This window comes from Pseudophryne corroboree, chromosome 12 (genome assembly GCF_028390025.1).
Source record: "Pseudophryne corroboree isolate aPseCor3 chromosome 12, aPseCor3.hap2, whole genome shotgun sequence".
NCBI classification, from domain to species: domain Eukaryota; kingdom Metazoa; phylum Chordata; class Amphibia; order Anura; family Myobatrachidae; genus Pseudophryne; species Pseudophryne corroboree.
The window spans coordinates 127,163,029-127,186,301 of record NC_086455.1 but is presented as its reverse complement, the minus strand read 5'-3'; the positions used below and the strand labels follow the sequence as shown (position 1 = coordinate 127,186,301).

The 23,273-nt window shown below is 42.6% G+C and overlaps 1 protein-coding gene across 5 annotated transcripts in view; it reads left to right on the top strand.

The window, feature by feature from the left end:
- The window catches only part of ACTN1 (actinin alpha 1), a 95,387-nt gene extending 72,913 nt beyond the window's left edge, over positions 1 to 22,474 (top strand). For 2 of the 5 annotated variants that reach the window (XM_063948005.1, XM_063948002.1), the window contains exons 18-20: positions 2,760 to 2,825; positions 10,231 to 10,389; positions 21,538 to 22,474. In XM_063948005.1, coding sequence (XP_063804075.1) covers positions 2,760 to 2,825; positions 10,231 to 10,389; positions 21,538 to 21,696 — 384 coding nt within the window. In that variant the 3' untranslated portion in view covers positions 21,697 to 22,474. Of the gene's footprint in view, positions 1 to 2,283; positions 2,365 to 2,759; positions 2,826 to 10,230; positions 10,390 to 21,537 lie in introns of all 5 variants that reach the window. The other 3 variants (XM_063948004.1, XM_063948001.1, XM_063948003.1) reach the window with 2 other exon arrangements.
- Positions 22,475 to 23,273: the final 799 nt, after the last annotated feature.

The following is a 23,273-nucleotide window of genomic DNA, read 5'->3' as shown; positions in this document are numbered from 1 at the left end:
TGGAATATTACTATATGTACGGTTAAATGGGGTCCAGGGAAATTGCCTTCTCTAGTGCCGTAACCATGTGTATGCCCTCTGCTGACAAATGTGCATGTCAAACGCAAAGTTGCAGCTGGGTTAAGATTTAAATCCCCCCCCCGTTTTGCCAACTCTGAGACAAGACATGTTGTAGCACTACTGAGTGAGTCCTCCTGTACTGCAGGTGTCACTAGTGAGCAAAGGGGGTATATTTCTATAACTGTTAATATTAATTATTCATGCTGTACAGTTAAAGAACATGCGAGTAGCATGAAGGCCTGTCTTACCCAATAATGCTAATCCCACAGAGTAGTGTTCATATGTGTCAGTGTATTAATATGTGTATGGCTGGGAGCACTGTAAAAATGGATGTGGCTATGTAGAAAACATGGGAATGTGTAATAAGTGGATGATTAAGGGAATATGGCTGGAACGGCCGTCATCTCACAGTGGGCTGGAGGGACTACTATGAAACCTATCCTGACTGTCACTGTGGCTGTGTTGTAGGATATACCATGCATGGGTCTGAATGTTTAAAAGCACTGGTTCTGTATATGTGGAACTGGGTAATCATGCATGTAACTAAACATATCCAAGCACTACGTACAATAAGCATGCATATGTCTACACATACTGTAAGCACCCTGTTCCTATCCACCGACGCAATCTACAGACTTTCTAGTTAACGTGTTCAGTCCAACACACTTCATAATAGGCGTATTCTTCAGGTGAATTTGTTTCATGAATTCACTCCTGTTATATATTTAGTGATTTCACAACATATATTTCAGTTAGGAGCGTCAACACCCATCAAAACGGTTACTGAACGTTCTTCTTAAAGTCGGGCACATTTAGAAAGAGTGTACAGAGACTATTCACAGCCTGTATAATGGAAAGCCAGTGTTCAGGATAATTATATCCTCATGTGACTCCAAGTTCCCCTACAGAAACGCTGCATACGCTGAATATCCTACAGCAGTGGTTCTCAACTGCAGTCCTCAAGTACCCCAACAGTTCATGTTTTCCAGGTCTCCTCACAGGATTGCAAGGGAAATAATTTGCTCCACCTGTGGGTCTTTTAAAGTGTGTCAGTGAGTAATGAATACACCTGTTCAGCTGCTAGGTGACCTGGAAAACATGAACTGTTGGGGGTACATGAGGACCGAGGTTGAGATCCACTGTCCTACAGCACACATTTTTTTTTAGTCTGTGCCGTGTAGCCATCAGATAATGAGACCCTGGAGCCTGTTGAATAACACTATGTAATAATGAGCAGTGTTGTTCTGTAACGCCTACCACCCAGTCCAATATCGTCTTTCAGCGGTCTTGTATATCAGTTAGAGTAATGAAAGGTAATATGCAGTTGGTTGTGTATGGTAAAGACTACAAATCTATCCTGTACCATATTATTACATGAGCGCTGAGTATGTGTAAGTCTGCCAACTGTACTGGCTACATATCAGGGGAACAGCGATACTGGTCAGAAGTCATTTACTTGAGCCCTTGTGTTTAATCCTTCCCACTTCATAGAAAAGGAGTGTGATGATGGTTTATGTAACCTTTGGTTCTTTAGTTGTTGTTGAGCTGCAAGCCCTGACAACCATGTCAGGGAAATTGCATTATGTTTGTGAGAGAATAGTCAGAGGGATGAGCTAAATAATTACACACAGGCACCAAGATTGTTCTTATTCATGTTCTCAAAAATGTTAGTTTTGCACTTTTATGGGTACATGCACACAGGGGATTCCTTCACAGGCTGGCCTGTCTGAGCATCTGAAAGCACCGGAGACTGAGATATATCATGTGGGGCCACCAGAGCAGTGCATATGGATGATTAAAGAAATGTATGACCCAGCGTCAGTGGAGAAGAGAAGGAAGATAGGAGCATCAATACTTCATCCTGCTTTGCCCAGTATATCCATGTGCAATGCCCTTGTGATCTCCATAGGGATATTCCCAGCCCTGTGCCAGGTAAATGAAATGGAACTTATTCAGCAAGACAGTGTAAGGAGAATCGCCAATGTGCATGAGCCCTAAAACATCCACTGATAAATGCATCCTTGTCACAAATATTAATTCTAACTGTTTTCTTTCCCCCCCCCCCCATCTACCCCGTGCATGTGCCTTTCTGCTTTATTCTGCATGGCCCTTCATTCACAATCAATCCTGCCACCCTGTCTTGCCATCTCTCTGCCCTCACCCTGTCACTCATCCCTGGCATGGCATGTTCCGGACACCTGAACGGTCACTTTTTGTAACAAGGAGCACTCCGGCACGCTTGGCCCAGAGGAATTTAAGGCCTGCCTCATCAGCTTGGGTTACGATATTGGAAACGATCCTCAGGTACAGAAAACTACCACGTCTATAAGCTAAGACAAGTGCTGGATAATAACGTGACTTTTGTTTCCCAGGTAACTGCAGACCAGTGTTGCTTTACTGTATTCAGTAGAAATAATGTATTTTTTTCTCCCTATTTCATTAATGTTGTATGTGTGTTTATGTTCTCCACATCAATCTTCCCCTCACCTAATTCTTCCTTATCACTTTCAAACTTCTTCAAAACATCTTCTTTGCTGTCCTTGTAAATAACTCCCCTTGTGACTATTTCCTCTAAATATCTGAATCTCTCTTACTATTTCCATGCGTTCTGGCACTGCTTTACTTTTCTGACTGTCCTGTTTCTGATCTCCTTGGCACCTTTCTGTGTGCTGTCCTGTCCGTCACTGGTCATCCCGCAGAAGAAGACTGGCATGCTGGACAGTGATGATTTCCGGGCCTGTCTTATCTCCATGGGTTACAATATGGTAAAGTAACACCTGCTTGTATTGTATGATTCTGTAAGGACTTAGCTGGCCAAAGTAGATCTGAGGAGGAAACTTATATCCACCATGACGAGTTGTTTTCTTAGCTGTAAAGTATGTGCAGTTTTGTTTATTCTTCAGCAGCTGTTTAAAGGAAGTATACACATACATTACAAGCATCTTTATGCGAGTGAAATTGATATATATATATTTATTTTTTTAAATATATTAAATAGAAGAAAGAGGTGCTGTGCACAAAAAAGAATCTGCTACTCATCTCTGTTAGGTGGTTAGATACACTTTCTAGCAGAATGTATCTAATAATGGTCGCTACTGACAATTTACATGGAGAACTCAGAAATTGGATCCAGACAGACCACTGGTGGTCATTCCAAGTTGATCGCTAGCTGCATTTGTTCGCAGCGCAGCGATCAGGCTAAAAAAACTGCAGTTCTGCGCATGCGGCGCAACATACGGGCACAACGAACAATGCAGTTTTGCACAGGGTCTAGCGATGCATTTCAGTCGCACTGGTTGCCGCAGAGTGATTGACATGAAGTGGGCGTTTCTAGGTGTCAACTGACCGTTTTCAGGGAGTGTTCGGAAAAACGCAGGCGTGCCAGGGAAAACACAGGCGTGGCTGGGCGGGTGTGTGACGTCAAATCCGGAACTGAATAGTCTGAAGTGATCGCAAGCGCTGAGTAGGTTTTGAGCTACTCTGAAACGACACAAAATTTTTTGCAGGCGCTTTGCGATAAAAACGTTCACACTTCTACTAAGCTAAAATACACTCCCAGTGGGAGGCGGCATAGCATTTGCACGGCTGCTAAAAACTGCTAGCGAGCGATCAACTCGGAATGACCCCCACTGTGCACTGCTTTGTTGCATTTTATACCTTAGGACATCATGGAGGGTGGTGCTTTCTTACCTCACACCTATATGACGGAACAATGGTATGCACAGGACTTGGAAGTGTGTCAACAGCACCAATATTGGGGTTCTGCAAGCACACACAGAGCAGGGTTAATCCTGTATTGGCACCTGTTACTGCATACCTGGTGTGTACTGGTTTCTGGACCCAAAGGGTGAACTTTTCATTTTCTGTATATTCTTAGGCAACATTCTGCATATTAAAATGATCAATCTCATACTTAAAGGACTATTTAGTTGAAGATTCTGCATTCTTTTATGGTTTATGGCTATGTACTAGTAGCATAATGCAGGTAATGTAACAGAAATCTCCTGCAGATTGCTAATTAGCACTACATATCACAGTCCCCAATATTCTCATTGGGGACTACGATCTAACCCATATGTACTAAACCCTGAAAAGCAAATCTTTTCAGAGTTTGGCCACGTTAGTTTACACCATCGGTAGATGGTGTAACCTGCTTTAAGCCTATGGAGGCATAGCGGGAGAGAGAACTTTGTATCCCCCTCTCCCACTGCCTCCGTCTGGCACCATTCCTGATTCCAGAAACGGGCACTCTGTGCAGGCGCAGTGCGAGATTCCTCCGGAGAGGTAACTTGTAGGGACAGTGGTTATCTCTACTGCTTCCCTATGTACATAGTGGGTGATATTTTCATTAAGAATGAAAATATCCACTGCGAAACGGAGTGTTAATAATCGTGGCTGTTCTGTGATTATTAGTACATATGGATATGCCCCTAAATCTAGGTTCTAAGATTGAGCATTTTATAATGTTTGTGTCACTGCACTGTGGTCGCTCTATCTGTATCAGTACAGAGAACTGTTAGCAAAGGCTGCAGAGAAGTAGTGGTATCCCGAGCAGTGATGTGGTATCGCGTCATCTAGCATGCCGGAGCCGAGATTGTGATCTTATTCGGGATGCCGGCGTCGATATTGCGACTGCCAGGATCCTAACTGGGTCCCTAGCAGCCAGTAGAATGCAACTTCTAAACATAAGGTGGGTACACACTGGTAGATATATCTGCCTATCAATTGATCGGCAGATATATCTATGGGCGGATCGGGCAGTGTGTTGAGCATACACACTGCCCGATCCATCGGGGACTGACTTCATGCACTGGGCGGGCGTGTACACACGCCCGCCCAGTTCAGCTGTCAATCACCACCGGCTGCCGCAGCATGTGTTCGGGCGGTCGGCTGACCGCCCGTACACACACAGCAACGCGCCAATATATCAGTAGATATATTGGCCGTCGGCTGTGCTGCAGGGCCGACGCGATACGTCTGTGAACAACGGAGTTCACAGACGTATCGGCCGTACACACTGGCCGACGGACCCGCAATATATCAGCCGTTCATGAGAATGGCCGATATATCGGCCAGTGTGTACCCACCTTTAGAGGTTAATTCAATATCTAGCTGTGCCCGCCATCTAGTGCCCATGTCCCGCAATCACGTCAGTCCCGAGATTATTGTTTTACTATGCGCCTCTATGGGGCTGCAATATATATATATATATATATATATATATATATATATTATATACGTGATGTCAGGGCTACATTGTGGATGATTTAGTGAGCCGCTAGGGGCAATATGTTTTTAAACACACTTAATGATAACTACTTAGTTCAACTAATTGAGGAACCCACTAGGTACAATGCAATCTTAGACCTGGTATTAACAAACAATGGGGATTTGGTATCAGGTATTATAGTAGGGGAACCCATAGAAAACAGCGACTACAACATGGTCACATTCAATATCAGTTTTCATAAACAGCCCTATACTGGCTCAACTAGGACTCTAAACTTTAGCAAGCGAATTTTGAAAAGATGAGGGTATTTTTCTGGTATATTGAATGGGAAGGTTTGTTTTTAGGAAAAAATACTACGGAGAAATGGGAGGTACTAAAATTCCTGCTAGCTAAAAATACACTCAAATTTATTCCTACGAGCAGCAAAAAAAGGAATAAAAATCATAAACCGATGTTGCTTAACAAAAAGATAAAGGAACTTATGGGCAAGAAAAAGCGAGCATTTAAAAAATACAAATCTGACGGGGAAGCAGAGTCATTTCAGCACTATAAGGAATGTAACAAAATTTGCAAAAAGGAAATAAGAGCGGCTAAAGTAGAAACTGAAAAACTAGTAGCAAAGGAAAGCAAAGCGAATCTCAAAAAAATATTTAAATACATTAATAGCAAGAGATTAAAGAAGGAGAGTATAGGCCCTTTAAAAGACAAGTTGGGAGTCTTAAGCAAAAATGATAATGACATAGCAGATACACTAAATGAGTTTTTTTCAACAGTATTTGCTAGAGAGGACCCAATTCAGGGACTAACACATAATCTCAATAATGAGAATATCCCACTGATAGGTACTTATTTAAGCGAGGAAGAAGTCTGTGACCGATTAAAACATTTAAAGATGAATAAATCCCCAGGTCCCGATGGTATTCACCCAAGGGTTCTAATGGAGCTTCACTCTGAACTTGCAAAACCGCTATTTTTGATCTTTAAGGATTCAGTAATATCAGGTATGGTTCCCAAAGACTGGCGTATAGCGGAAGTAGTGCCTATATTCAAAAAGGGAAGTAAAGCTGGACCAGGTAATTATAGACCAGTTAGTCTTATATCTATAGTGGGGAAAGTATTGGAAGGTATTCTAAGAGATAGTATTCAGAAGTTCCTTGAAGTCAATAAGGTCATAAAAGGAATCAACATGGGTTTATGAAGGACAGATCCTGTCAAACCAACTTACTTGGCTTTTATGAAACAGTAAGCGCAAACCTAGATCAGGGTAAAGAGGTGGATGTAATCTATTAGATTTTGCCAAAGCATTCGACACTGTACCACACTTGAGACTTATCTACAAGCTACAAGAATCAGGGCTAGGAAGCACAATATGCACTTGGGTCAAAAACTGGTTAGAAAATAGGGAGCAGTGCGTTGTGGTTAATTGATCTTTTTCAACTTGGACTGAAGTGCTAAGTGGTGTGCCGCAAGGCTCGGTATTAGGACCACTATTGTTCAATATTTTCATTAACGACCTAACAGGTCGTCTAGAGAGCATGGTGTCAATTTTTGCAGATGATACCAAATTGTGTAAAGTTATAAATGCGGAGGGGGATGCTGAGTCGCTTCAGAACGACTTAGTTAAATTAGAAGCTTGGGCAGCGAAATGGAGAATGCGCTTAAATACAGACAAGTGTAAGGTGATGCACTGTGGTAACAAGAACAAAAATAACACCTACCTACTAAATGGGGTAAAATTAGGGGATTCTGTACTGGAAAAGGACTTGGGTGTCATCATAGATAGCAAACTAAGCAGTAGTACCCAAAGTAGGACTGCAGCAAAGAAGGCTAATAAGATATTAGCATGCATAAAACGGGGGAATTGATGCTAGGGACGAGAGTATTATATTCCCGTTATATAAATCACTTGTGAGGCCACACCTTGAATACTGTGTACAATTCTGGGCACCTTACTACAAAAAGGATATCCTGGAGCTAGAAAAGGTTCAAAGGCGGGCGACCAAATTAATTAAGGGTATGGAGACGCTGGAATACCAGGAAAGGCTTGCAAGACTAGGCATGTTTACACTGGAAAAGAGGAGATTAAGAGGACATGATCAACATTTACAAATATATAAGGGGACAATATACAGATCTTGCGCAGGACCTGTTTTTGGTTAGATCAACACAGAGAACACGTGGACACTCGCTCAGGTTAGAGGAGAGGAGATTCCGCACAATACGGCGTAAAGGCTTTTTTTTCGGTAAGGACGATGCGTGTTTGGAATTCCCTGCCTGAGGGAGTTGTAATGGCCGACTCAGTCAACACCTTTAAGAATGGGTTAGATAAATTCCTAATGGATAAAGATATCCAGGGTTACGGGGCATAGTCACGCACTATGGTTATTATAAAAAAGAGGGGTAAAACGTAACGGCAGTCATCAACATCAGTCAAAATTTTATACAAAATAATCGTGCATAGGAGACCACAAATAGGTTGAACTGGATAGACAATTGTCTTTTTTCAACCTTAGATACTATGTTACTATGTATGCTACTGGCGCAACAACATTGTGGCCATCATTTGTAACTGATTCCTTAAATCAGTAAGGCCCAGTCAACCAGCTCCTAACTGCCATGTTACAGGCTGTGTTTGAAAAATGACAGTTAGGAGCTGGCTGGTTGGTTGGTACTTTAATCACTGTGCTATTTATCACTCTCCAAGGCTTGATGAATCTGGGCCTATGTTTACATTGGTCGAGTTTATGGGCCAAGTTGTGATTCATTTCCTGCACAAAGAATATAATAGCAAAAGCCTTCATTTCAAATATTAAGCTAACGTATACAGTAATACCATATTACTATTAGACGTGTTCATGCAATGTGTTTTGTGCTGCATCAATTGTGAGGTTGTTATAAAAGCCAGTGTCTTGTGAAATTGGTTGTCTCCATGTGGCTGCTATATCCCATTTCACCACGTGATGACATAAATGTCTAAACACAATAGGGAAGGTAGCCCACAAGCGGTGTAAAGCAAATAATGCCTGGGCTACTTAGTACTGTATGTCCTCTATAGGATCCAAGATAATGCAGAACACTAGTGGTGCACATCCAACTATGCAACTGATCATTTACTATATTTACAGATGGGACCTCATATATCTTGCCTCAATACACCACGTAGCGGGAGATACCTGTGGCATAAGTGAGCTGACAGGTCCTGTCCAATTCCTGCATTTTTGCCGCAAATGCATCATATTCGCATTGCTGTGTGAACAGGACGTACGAGCAGCTTATGCTGATTGAAATGATATGCAACATGGCTGTGTTGTCGTGTGTGACTGTAACTTCATACAAAATGCAACGTTACAGTGTTTGGTAGGAAAACACTGTAGCATAGTATTTCGTATGCAGATGCAGCCACGGTCGCACACAGAATATAGCCGTGCCACATATTATTTTAATCAGCATAAGCTACTTGTTCGTCCTGTTCACATCGTTTCATGAATAAGATGCAATTTAATGAAAAAAGTTGCACGAAAAGACGCTTGGCGCTACCAAGTCACTCCATGCAAAGGGGAGGCTAGATGTAAGTGGGCACATCTGTAAACTTTAGAAATTGCAAGCAAGTGTCTTGATTGGTTGCTGCGTGTCACAAGACCTTTTTGTACAGTTGACTGTGCACCAGTTTGCATAAGGCCCCAGTGTTTCCTTGCTTGTACTATTTGCATCAGGTGTTTTTTTTCTTGGGTACAGCTACCTTATAATATTCTAATGTACATTATAATAACAAGTCATTTTTCTGGATGACCATATCTGGAAATGCATGTTTTAAAGCATAGACTAATACCCCTTTACCACTGCCTAAAAAACCTGGGTAATTGCCGTGTCTACCCGGAACGCAGCTCAGTGAAATGACGTAATCACCCAGAGACTAGAGGAGACACGTCCACACGCTGGATGAGGCTGTTTGTATGCGCACACCGGCTGGAAGGAGAGCTGGGCGTACAGAGACTGGGCACAGAGTGGGCCTGGAAGGGAAGTGGGCGCTGAATGCTTGACACATTCCCCACCCCTCCCTTTTGTTCCCTTTTCTGTGACCTCATCTTTGTGGGCCTGAATAAAGGCCATTTTTATTGACATCCACAGATTTTGCTGGGCTTACCTGGGTTCAGTGGAAACTGAGGTGACCCGGGAAAAACCCGGGACGATCATGCAGTGGAAATGGGTTAAAAGCCGGGTAAAAAAATCCCAGCTAAGACCCGGGATTTTGGTGGAAAAGGGGTATTAGAGGCCTGCCATGTAAATGTTGCTTCTTGAAGTGTCTATATTCCTTCAGTGTTGCTGTTTATGTTCTATCACTAGATATTGCTCTAGTACTTCTCATTGTAAGAATTGGCTTCATTTAAAGCAACTGAAGTTAAAGCTGTTTACTGTAATTGATATGGATCAACCCGAAATAGCTTGTAAGGAGCTGGCGTTCTGAACTAAGGATGGGAACTATAGCTAATGTACATTGTGGCACGTTCTCCCACCTATGCGCTGATCAGTGTGCTACAGAATGCTCCATTATACAGGTGTTTTAGGGCTTATTCTTATCAAATTCAGTCATCTATTTTAAAGCTGGCAGGTACAGATGGATCCACGGTTATCTTGACTAGTTTGCTGCGCCTAGGCACAACATGGTTTATTAACATAAACCTTTCATCTATTGTTCTCAGCTGCAATACAATACAGAGAACAATACAGCAGGGGATTAAGTCATTACAGCAGGGGATTAAGTCCAACTGCCCAGTCTCCGTTAATCCTATTAAAGGTCAAGATAAACATGGACCCAAATGTAGATCAACCCCTGTATAAACAGTACTACATGATCATTCTCAGGTTTACAGTATGACTGTACACAAACCACGATCGTTAAACTACAGTAATTAAAGATTCCTCAATGTTTTCCTTGCTAGGGTGAAGCAGAGTTTGTCCGTATAATGACTATCGTGGATCCAAACAGACTTGGAGTGGTTACATTTCAAGCTTTCATTGACTTCATGTCTCGTGAAACTGCAGACACGGACACTGCTGACCAAGTTATGGCCTCCTTTAAGGTTCTTGCTGGGGATAAGGTTTGTACATACTCCTCTTGTTGCTATTATTCATTAAATAATATATATCTATGTATCATTCTCTTCTGCTAACTTTAAACCTGCAAGTTTGAAAGTATAAGCTTTATTTATATGTTTCTTTATGCAAATATACAATGTAGTTTGGGGCTGGGGTTAGTAGACTAGTGAGCACCCCCTATAGAGCTAAAGATAATGAATTACGTAGTATGTTTTCTGTAATATACAAGTTGGCCATGCTTGGGAAATCACTCGGAGATCAGCTGGTAGGGAAGTCACTGTTCCAAGCTTTTCTTTCTAGCACACATGCTGTAAGGGCTGCAGCACCCACTTCCCCACCAGTACTGTAGAATGCAAGAAGTCACTGATGTGATGCTGGTAACTGCCAGTAGGAGGCAGCACATGCTGATTGTCACTAGAGCGTGCAAGGTGTCGCCCTCTTCAGCAGACAGTAGGAGGCAGCACATGCTGATTGTCACTAGAGCGTGCAAGGTGTCGCCCTCTTCAGCAGACAGTAGGAGACAGCACATGCTGATTGTCACTAGAGTGTGCAAGGTGTCGCCCTCTTCAGCAGACAGTAGGAGGCAGCACATGCTGATTGTCACTAGAACGTGCAAGGTGTCGCCCTCTTCAGCAGACAGTAGGAGGCAGCACATGCTGATTGTCACTAGAACGTGCAAGGTGTCGCCCTCTTCAGCAGACAGTAGGAGGCAGCACATGCTGATTGTCACTAGAACGTGCAAGGTGTCGCCCTCTTCAGCAGACAGTAGGAGGCAGCACATGCTGATTGTCACTAGAACGTGCAAGGTGTCGCCCTCTTCAGCAGACAGTAGGAGGCAGCACATGCTGATTGTCACTAGAGCGTGCAAGGTGTCGCCCTCCTCAGCAGACAGTAGGAGGCAGCACATGCTGATTGTCACTAGAGCGTGCAAGGTGTCGCCCTCTTCAGCAGACAGTAGGAGGCAGCACATGCTGATTGTCACTATAGCGTGTAAGGTGTCGCCCTCCTCAGCAGACAGTAGGAGGCAGCACATGCTGATTGTCACTAGAGCGTGCAAGGTGTCGCCCTCTTCAGCAGACAGTAGGAGGCAGCACATGCTGATTGTCACTAGAACGTGCAAGGTGTCGCCCTCTTCAGCAGACAGTAGAAGGCGGCACATGCTGATTGTCACTAGAACGTGCAAGGTGTCGCCCTCTTCAGCAGACAGTAGGAGGCAGCACATGCTGATTGTCACTGGAGCGTGCAAGGTGTCGCCCTCTTCAGCAGACAGTAGGAGGCAGCACATGCTGATTGTCACTAGAGCGTGCAAGGTGTCGCCCTCTTCAGCAGACAGTAGGAGGCAGCACATGCTGATTGTCACTAGAGCGTGCAAGGTGTCGCCCTCTTCAGCAGACAGTAGGAGGCAGCACATGCTGATTGTCACTAGAGCGTGCAAGGTGTCGCCCTCTTCAGCAGACAGTAGGAGGCAGCACATGCTGATTGTCACTAGAGCGTGCAAGGTGTCGCCCTCCTCAGCAGACAGTAGGAGGCAGCACATGCTGATTGTCACTGGAGCGTGCAAGGTGTCGCCCTCTTCAGCAGACAGTAGGAGGCAGCACATGCTGATTGTCACTAGAGCGTGCAAGGTGTCTCCCTCTTCAGCAGACAGTAGGAGGCAGCACATGCTGATTGTCACTAGAGCGTGCAAGGTGTCGCCCTCCTCAGCAGACAGTAGGAGGCAGCAGATGCTTATCAGTATGTAATGCAAGGTGTCACCCTCCTCAGCATGGGGCATATACAGTGCCTAAATTATGTTCCACAGTGGCATTTGCTTTAAAGCTATATTTAATCTCTCAATACGCTGAATCCATATCACACTGTACATAGAATTAAACAAATATTCGAGCCTTGGGCGGAGGAATCCGTTACCTGCAGATGTCTTTGCCTGGCCGAATCAGAGCATCGGCAGCTGATCTCTTACAAAACTGCTCACACCCCATAGGGATTCGAGCAGTTTTGTGTGAATTCAGGATTTGGGCTTGTGAGGGGTGCGAGCGGCGGTGGCGTTGCTGGTGTTTAGAGAAGGTACTGATGTGTCCTCTTACGTCTTTGCACTCGCACGTTATGTGACTTTTATCACACGGAGCAGTGTGACTCTAGCGCCAAGCATCTTTTTTTTTTTTTTTGAGGTTTTTTTCCCCACGAAAATGCTGCTGCTTCGCAAAGTAATGCAAAAGCACACAGAAGCAGCTTCTACTGACTGAAATGATGTTCATCATGCCTGTATTCTGTGATTGACTGTGACTGTATTTGCATACAACATGCTATGCACTGTGACTGTATTTGCATACAACATGCTATGCTACAGTGTTTTCCTGGAAAACACTAACGTGGCATTTTGGATGCAGATACAGCCGCAATTACACACGGATTATAGGCATGCCACATATCATTTTAACCAGCAGGATCTCCTTGTGCGTCCTATTGCATTACTTTGCGAGGAAAAATGCAATAAAATGTTTGGTGCTACCGACATGCCGTGACTTGAAGGCCTGTTTAGTGTGACTGCAGCAAGGATGTAAGAGGACACAATCTGTATGTTCAAAGTTACACCAGGAACCAGAATATTCAGCCTCCTGAGATTTCGGAGGATATGTACTAAGGGGGTTATTCAGTAAGGATTGCAGAATCGGCTCAAAACCAGAATCTGCAATCCTTTCTTTGCTGAATGGCCTGCCCAGTGTATGCAGACGGTCCACCGCCATTGTTCCCATCTAAGTAGCTGCGTGTGTTGTCATGCAGCCGCTCCGAAAATCCACCACCACGCCCCCGTTCTCCCTACGCTGCTCCTGTAACAGTCCGTCCCCGCCCGCCCCGTGAACGCCTCTGCCTGTCTTATCAGGTAGAGGCATTCGCAGCCACTGTGATCCAATCACATTGGCCGGGTGCATACACGCAGGATGGGACCTTAGTGATGCGACCTGAATAACCCCCACAGCCAGTAAAATGGGAGCTGATTGGCTGGTACTTTGTGTCTCTCCACTATCCAAGGCTTAATACATCTCCCTGTAATTTCAAAAATATAATAAGGCAATTTGACTTCCGGTTCCGGTGCCTGCATGAGGAGACGCTGATCTTTACAGCTCTCCCGCACCTCCGAATAACGGGCCGCACAGAGCCTCCATTCTGCCGTGGACAGCGGCGGTTTTTGCAGTGAGCTGAAGGAGAAAGTGTGGGGCACCACATGGATAGATTTCTATCCGCATCTATGCCCCCCAAAGTGCACAAATCAAAGTCTGAACGTCGGCAGCCGGAATCCAAGATGGCCGCCGCGTCTGATTCTCAGGTGGGGACACATGCTGCTAGCATTGATACACACTCACAGCATGCCTCGCACCCTCCACAACCCACCCCAGACATCCCTGTACCTGCCTCTGATAGCCCTGTTACATACACAGATGTTGTAAAGGCAGTACAGGTAGCTATGGGACCAATTATGGACGCACATTCAGCCAAACTGCAACAAGCCATATGTGATATGAAATCACAGGTGAAGCAGCTTTCTAGAACAGTGGTAAATAATGAACAACGGATTGGGGAAAATTTCCAAGAAGTAACTGAGCTCAAAATACAATATGAACAACTTCAGAAATCCCATTATCAGCTACAAACAAAAGTCGACGCCCTTGAAAATAGGTCACGTCAATGCAATTTACGTGTCGTGGGGTTACCTGAATCGCTTAAAGGACCTGAACTGTTTACCTTTTTACAATCTACCTTGCCTGATCTACTGGATATTGGAGAGGATTGCACGGGCTTGGTAATAGAGCGAGCGCACCGCTTGGGTCCCCCGCGGTCCGGCACAGACAGCAGACCCCGTGTCGTCATTTTCAAAACTCTTAGTTTTGTACACAAGGAGGCTATCTGGGCAGCGTCAAGGCACAACAGAGATCTTAAGTGGATGGGCTCCCGATTGTTTATTTTTCAGGACTATTCTTCTGAAGTAATGAGAGCAAGAAAAGAATTTGCACCTCTTTGTACTAAACTGGTGAAAGACAAAAGGAAATTTGCCTTGTTATTTCCAGCACGTCTCCGTCTCTTTGAAGGCAATGCATTTAAAGATTTCTCCACAGTCGGGGATGCGGAGGGATACCTACGTGAACTTACTCAGTCAGATTACAGCCCCTCTGGAGACCCAGCTGATCTATAATGTGCCCTGAGATGTGAGATTCAATAGTCTTATATATCCCTAAAGAGATATCCACGTGCAGTCTGACAATGTCCTTTGTATATGCATAGTTACAGCCTCGGCTGATACTTAGTGACTGCCTTGCAGTCTCCTAGCTAACAATACATTTGCCTTTCTTTTTTTTTTTTTTTTTTTTTTTTTCCTCTTCCTATTTAATCTCTGGTTATTGTTACTAGATTGTCCCCCTCCGCTGGCTTAGATCATATCCAAAGTCTCATTGCTCCTTTTGGTTTAAAAATTACATGCTTGTCTTTTTGCAATCACTGTTCAGAATGCATTTGGCCAGAGATAGTTTTATAGAAATGACGATTAAGGGTATAGAACTTCATATGATATTTTAGGCAATGCTTATCCATGTGACCCTTCTGTATCCCCTCTGACCAATGCTTTACTTTTGATCAATAATGGCTCTGTGCCTAACCCTCATATATACAAATACATGAATCACTATGTTTTTTACTATGGAGGTTAAGAGCACCTATCTTGTTATGCTTTATGCTCGTTAGAGTTTACCCGCGTACTAGTGTGACGCGGGAAGATTTCAACCCGGAAGCACACCTAGCATGTGTGCGTAACATAGGAATATACTTCCTTAGCGGAATTTATTCACTATGTTTGTTCCCCCAGTTGTTTCTTCCCACCCCCCCTCTTCCCTTTTACAACTCCGATTTGACTATATTTCTTATCTTATCATCATGTGAGAGGATTTCAATAAGTAAGTTGGGAGTATATTTTACATACATACCTTTCTACTACTCCATATATGGCTAGTCTTACATTGGGTTCTCTTAACGTCGGTGGCTTTCATTCTCCAGTTAAGAGGAAGAAGATATTAATATACCTCAATAGAACAAAAATTGATATAGCATATTTGCAAGAAACTCATTTGCTACCCCCTGAAATGCTAAAATTGAACGCACTACGTTGGAAAGTCCTTCTATCTGCCCCATTCACCTCTAAGGCCAGAGGAGTGGCAATACTAGTGAGGGCATCATTAGTAACCGTTGTACACTCCTCATTAATTGACCCTCAGGGTCGCTATATAATCGCTGAGGTGTCAATTGACCAATCTAGATACATACTATGTAATGTGTACGCCCCAAATGTATATTCTAAGGTTTTTTTTATGAAAATTGTAACAAAATTATACGCTTATGGTACTGTCCCTATTCTCTTTGGGGGAGATTTAAATATAGTAGCATCCCCGCTGATGGATGCTTCCTCTTCTCCATACAACAAACGTCGGGTCCCACAGATAGGCATACCGTATATTCTGCAACAACTTCAGTTAGTAGATGCGTGGAGAGCTGCTCATCCTTTGGAGCGTGATTTTACCTGTCTATCTGCAGCTCATAACACTCTCTCCAGGATAGATTATATTTTTATGTCTGAACATTTATTTACACGCCTCCTGGATTCTAATGTAGAACCTATCTGTGTGTCTGATCACGCTCTGTGCTGGATCAGATTTGCCCTGGTCACGGATAAAGGCCCATTTAAACAATGGCGTTTCCCCTCCCACTTATCTCACTCCTTAAAGTTTAGAGCTGCATTGGAAACCATATGGGCTAATTATCAATCTGATAATAGGGATACCGCCTCTTCTTCCCCCGCACTTTTTTGGCTAGCTTTTAAGCCTGTACTTAGAGGAGAGATTATTTCTTACTGTGCACATAAAGACAAATTGTTTCGCTCCTCATATGTAGAATTGCAAACCAACCTCACTACAGCCTATCAGACATTTAAAACTACACCTACCTCAGCCAATAAATTGGCGTATTTGACACAAAAGACAGCTTTTGATAACATGTTGTCTCAGGCGGAATCTAAATATTCTTTTAACTCTGCCTGCAAATTCTATAAACATGGTAATAGGTCGGGGAAACTTTTATCTAACCTACTCAGAGGCCAACTTACTTCTAGCACAATTAAGGCTCTTAAGGATGAAAATGGCAATATCACTTCTGGTGGCAAGGATATCTCCAATATCTTGCACGCCTTCTACTCGAAGTTGTATGCCTTATCGGAAACTAATGCTTATCGGAAACTAATGCTGCAAGGTTACCCTCACCCACATATCCCCAGATCAAGCCTCATCTTTAATACAACCTATATCTATTGAGGAAATAAGGCGCGCTATTAAGCACCTTAAAACCAACAAAGCTCCTGGTCCAGATGGAATCTCTAATGACTTCTATAAGATTTTGGGCCCTAAAATAGAAAATGCTCTTCTGGTCTTCTTTAATATGCTTATATCAGGATCAGACCCCCCTCTATACTTTAATTCCGCCCTGTTGAAACTTCTACATAAACCTGGTCGTGACCCTCTCTTGCCTGGATCTTATCGCCCAATTTCCCTCCTGAACACAGATTATAAACTATATACTAAAATTTTAGCTGATAGACTTAAACTTATTCTTCCGAATATCATACACGAAGACCAAACAGGGTTTATTATGGGTCGTCACTCAGTGGGGAATGTTCGGAAAGTCCTTGCAGTTATGCAATGGCTAGAATCCTCTAACTCCTCTAACTCCCAAAGTCCCAATGCAATTCTATCACTTGATGCAGAAAAAGCGTTTGATTTAGTAGCCTGGGACCACTTGTTTGATTGTATTCATAGATTTGGCACCCCCACTAAATTTATTATGATTTTACAAAGATTATATAAGGGCTCCTCTACGCAAATTTTAAGTAATAGTTATCTCTCTCACCCCTTTTCAATTTTACAGGGCACAAGACAAGGTTGCCCCCTCTCTCCCCTCCTCTACGCTATGGCATTAGAACCATTAGCTGTAGCTCTTCGCTCAAATCCCCTGTATACTGGCATTAAAATTAAGGATGTTGAAGTCAAATTGAGCGGATGATATGCTGCTATTTATTTCTCAGCCTTTGCAGTCGCTTACAGCTATTACTTCCATAATAGACAATTTTAGTGCGTTTTCAGGCTTTAAGGTAAACTATTCGAAATCACAGCTCCTTCTTATAATGACAGAAACTAATTACTTTCACTCACACCCCACATTAGCTAGGTTTACTATCTGTCGCACCCCTCTTAAATATCTGGGCATCCTCATTCCGACTACTCTTAGCTCACTTTATACGATCAATTTCCCACCAATACTGACTTCAATTGCAAAATTAATCGACCACTGGATACACTTGCCCCTCTCGTTAACCGGCAGAATTGCTGTTATAAAAAGTGTGTTGTTTCCTAAGCTTTCATATATACTGCAAATGCTCCCCCTTTGTCTTTCAAAACGAGATACCAAAATCCTAAACGCCCAACTTACTAAATTTATATGGCAAGGTAAGAGACCGCGCATTGCTTTTTCCAAATTGACCCTTCCAAAGGCACAGGGAGGCTTCGCTGTGCCAGATGTAGCCACTTTTACTCAAGCAGCTCATTTTCGGTATATATCGGACTGGTTAGGGCAAACCTCAATATTTACTAATACTGCATTGGAGGATGCACTTTTTTTTCCCTTTTCCTCTAATGCACTATTACATTCTCCCAAATCGTTGATCCCAGCACACATTCTCTCCAATATATTATTTGCAGATGTTTATAGAAGCTGGTGTACTATCAATAAACGCTTGCATAGGGACCATACTGACACCCCTTTCATTACCTTTTGGGGAAATCCTAATTTTATTCCAGGTTTGGAGAACTCACTATATTTGAACTGGAAAGCGAAAGGGATAATAGCGATAAAAGATATCTTTGATCCAGGTGGCACTATACGTACCTTTGACTACCTCGAAGATACTTTTAGTCTTCAGAGGGGGTGGTTCTTTATGTACCTACAAGCTAGGCACTATGCTCAGTCGAAAACTGTGAAACCAGCTGTGACCCAACCCAGAGATGTGATTTTGGATACCATGGCTTTTATTAAAATCAAAACATACAAAATTCGGTATTTATATCCATTTTTATTGGAGACATCTATGGTAGCGGCTTGGTCTTGCTCCCTTCGGAGCTGGACTCGAGACATCCCATCTATTCAGTCATCTGCAGTTTGGACAAAGCATTGTGAGATCACCCTAAAACGTATCCCTTCTGCTGCATTGCAGGAAACATATTTGCGGATTATACATAGGGCATACATCTCCCCAGCGCAAAGAAAATTTATGGTAGCTGAAGAAACAGGCAGATGCCCAAAATGCTCTACTAGTAGGGCCGATTTTTTTCATAACTTCTGGGAATGTGGAAAAATAAGACGATTTTGGGATAAAGTTATCGATTATATTAATAAACTTTTTTCCCTTAGACTTGCTAAAGCCCCTATTCCCTGCCTGTTATTAAATTTTGATGAATGGGATTTAGGTTTAGGTAAGTCCTCACTGTCTCCTATATTAACAGTTATTCTGACCATTGCCTGTAAACTTATTCTAAAACACTGGATTTCTAGATCTCCCCCCTTTCTACATGAACTTCAATCAGATATCTTAAAGATGCTTTATTATGAACGAAGTGCTGCTTTTCCAGAAGTTGAGACAGGGGTAGTGAGGTTTTATAAAAAATGGGGTGAATATATAAATAGACTTCCTCAAGATATACAAGATCAACTACAGAGAGTATTCGAAGGCACTGACTGGTACCTAAGACAGAAAATAATGTAATTCTTATCCGCTATGATAACTTATTGTTATATTTCAGAGTTGCTATTACCTCTTCCCTCCTTCCCTTAGTTTTGTGTCCCTCCTTACCCTCTACTCCTTTGTCTCTATTTTATCATATTATGTAAAAACTTTTTCCTTTTATTTGAGGTTATCCACTCATACCTGGTACACTGGATCTGAATAACGGGACTATTGTACTGTATTCTAACATCCTTTTGAATGTAACAATTGTTATGTAAATCGTGACTCTTTACCCAAATTTATTAGGCATTACTTAGCATTGATTGTCACTCTTTGATTTCATACTTTAATGCCTTGAAAATGCCAATGTAATGATGTTGCAATGCACCGATGTACCAATATTATTGTTATGATATTGTTCTTTATATATCAATGGAAAAATTTGTAAAAACCTAATAAATCGTTTATTCAAAAAATAATAATAAATAAGGCAATTTACTAATATTGAAGGAGACAGCAAACGTCTATAGACAGTGTACATAATAACAAGTCAGATGCCTACTCTTTCTTCTGTCTTTTTGGTTCCAATATACTGTTATGGTGAATGTTTAGTCTTGACTGCTTACCTCCATCTTCATTTGTCTGCACTATGGTAAGACAGAATGTGCAATCAAAAGCTAGTGTGACCCCATTTCCCGCCAGTTGTTCTTATCTGTCCATTAATTTCATACTACCCCTTGACTACAGCCATTTTTGGTTGGTAATTCAGTCTATAGCTGATGTTTGTTTTTGGAGAGTGAAATAAGGGACAATATTAGTGCATCACAGATCTGATCAGGAGGAGCAGAGCGACATCTTGAGGTGACATTTCACAAAAACAACTTGTGTCTAGAGAGGCTTGTATTTGATATGTAGGAATTTCCATGATGTTTTCAGTGGTTCAGAAATATCCCGGCTGTGAGGATCTCTCATATCTGGGGTATTGCAGAGGTACCGGTTTGCCCTGTGGCCATATTTTGAGGGTTTCGGTCTGTGGAAACAGGCGGGATAATTACTGGCCCAGGAAAATAGAGTAACACACCAGTGTGTGATTAAGGAAATCCACAAAACATGACCTGTTGGTGGTACATGAGGACCGGCGTTGAAAACCCCCTGATCTAAAAGTATTTGTACTGCTGCGGAGCTAATTATTCATTACTTCAGACTCTCACATAATTAGTCTACAATTTCATACAAAGTAATTGGTGAAAGATACATGTCTTTTTACATGATATTTGCTGGAAGATAACACACCCTCCTATCTAGCAGAAACCAGTAATAATGAACCCAAATACTATACTTCCTCACACTGACAGTCTATGACTAAAACACACACACACACACACACACACACACACACACACACACACACACACACACACACACACACACACACACACACACACACACACACACACCCCATAGCAAATAACATGTTCCCTGTGATTACAGGAGTGATAAATGAGACGGTGCCATTCTTCTTGTCAATGCCGTACCATAGTGCAGATGTATTCAATATGCGGTCCCCCAGCTGCTGTGGAACTACACATCCCAGCGTGTCCTGCCAGTTCCTTGGTTATGTTGAGCACCACTCTATGTGGTCCTGGCAGTAATAACTGCAGAGTGTCAGAATGATGTGCTTTAAATCTAATTACCATGAACTAGTTCTGATGGTTCCTGGAAAATGCACTGACTTACAGGCTGTAGTTTACGGTCTGTGTCATTGCAGAGGGTGGAAAAGGAAGGAGAATAAGCAGAAAACACCATTCTCTCTGCTGCGCTTCCTTAAAAAAATAATAGAAACAATACCTTCCCTATCTCAACGCTTGGGGGAGGGGGTGAACATCAAACTGTTTGACTCGATTGTACAATTCTATGTACATACTGTAACAACTGGTTCATCGTCTAATGATCTATTTACATGCGTAAAGATTAAATGGCCAACATAGCTTTGTTTTATTGTCTTAAGAGTAGTTTGATCACTGATATTGTCAGGTCTGTAGCATTACCAGTCTGTCCTATGGCATCTAAGGCAGTACGGATGGTGTAATGGTTAGCATCACCGCCTCACAGCACTGAGGTCCTGGGTTCAATTCCCACCATGGCCCTAACAGTGTGGAGTTTGTATATTCTCCCCGTGCTATACTGGTAGGTTAATTGGCCCCCAACAATAATTAACCCTAGTGTGTGTACATGGGCAGACTAGATGCCGTCAAATTCTGTTTGTCTCCATAACTGAAGAGGGGGAAATGGGCAAATTCCTGGAACTGACGACTCAATTTTCTTTTTTTTCTTGTAGAATTACATCACTGCAGATGAGCTGCGTCGGGAACTTCCCCCAGATCAAGCGGAGTATTGCATTGCCAGGATGGCACCGTACATTGGACATGACGCCGTCCCAGGGGCACTGGACTACATGTCTTTTTCAACAGCACTCTATGGTGAAAGTGACCTTTAACCCTTCATTACTCTCCTAGAGGTCACCGCAGTGCTGATTGGCCACCACTCCTGTACCCAATGTGGTTTCAGCTTTCACGCCTTTTGTGTGTCTTCATAGCTCACCAGATGAAAAAAAGAAATAAATCACTTTCACCCCTCTAGTGCTCAGACCCTTTGTCTGTCTGGCACCGCAGGGAGGGTCAATATTTGTGTAAAGTTTTGTCCTTACAGCAACAGTTTACAAATAAAAATTTTTACTAAAGACCTTTAAATGCATATTTTATTATGAGAGGAAAAAAGTGAAATGTATTTTTCTGCCAACACAAAAGTAAAGCTAACTCTTGTTTTTGGTTTGTCGGAGAAGAAAAGTTGAATGTTCCAGATTCTTATCGTCGTCTTTTTTTTTTGCGACCACTTATGAAGAGCAGGACTGTTTAGTCGTTGTACCTTGGCCTAATATCTTTTTCCATCCACCAAAATCAATCTCTGACAAACTGTAAAAGTGAAATTGTGTCAAGATGGAAATTAAACCTCATGAAAACTTCCATATTTTTATAAGCAAAAGCATTTGTTTCCAATATTTAATGTAAGATATAGAATGCGGCTTCCTTTCACAGCTCATAAACTTCTTTTTAATGTTGCTACAAATGGTTTGTTTTGAGACCTGAAGCTTCAATAATCTGTCCTCAATATCTGCTTGTCACAGTCCTTATTAATGAAGTTCCTGTTTAAATTTTAATCATTTGTGTTATTGGTTACTTTCAAATAAATTGCATTTATTACTACAATTTACACAATCTCTCATTTCTGTTTTTTATTGGGGGGGGGGGGGTTCTTTTAATTTCTTTTTGAAGGTTCACTGTGCATGCATCAGAGGTTCATACAACACAAGAGGCTAAGTGTAATGGGTGGGATAGAGAATGGCGGCGGTCGGGATTCTGGGTCAATACCAACAATCGCATTCCTGATGGGAAGGTGTCCCGATACTTGCTCGTTCGGGTTCCCGGCCGTCGGGATGCCAGTGTCAGCATTCCAAGTTGTGTAGGGATCTCGGCGCCGGTATTTTGACTGCTGGGTTCCCGACCGCCGTGATCTTGACCAGCTCCTAACGTAACAAAGTGCGAGTTGCCAAAGGTGGGTCTGACAGTATTTTTAAAGCTGCATCATTTAAAAGGCAAAACCAATCTGGGTTTGCCTTTTAATGATTGGCGCTTCAAAAGATACGGGCAGACTCGCGCAAAGTCCTGCACCTCTGGCAGCTCGCAGGCTATTACATTTAGCCCAAGATAACTATGTTTAGAAGGGGATTCTTGTAACTTTAAATTGAGCCATTTTAGGCATAGGTCTAGTGCCGTTGGGGAAAAATATACTAAACATTGTGTTTGTCTGGTTTTATCTCAGACAGATGTCACCCATGTCTGTCTACCCCTCCCCTTTAGATTGTAAGCTCTCACGAGCAGGGCCCTCTTCCCTCATGTGCTTATCCTTTGTCTTACTTTAATAATCTTCAACTGTACCACATCCAGCAGTCTTCTGCCACCTGATACTTATTCCAGTGTCATCTGCTGATGTAACTATGTTTATTTACCCTGTACT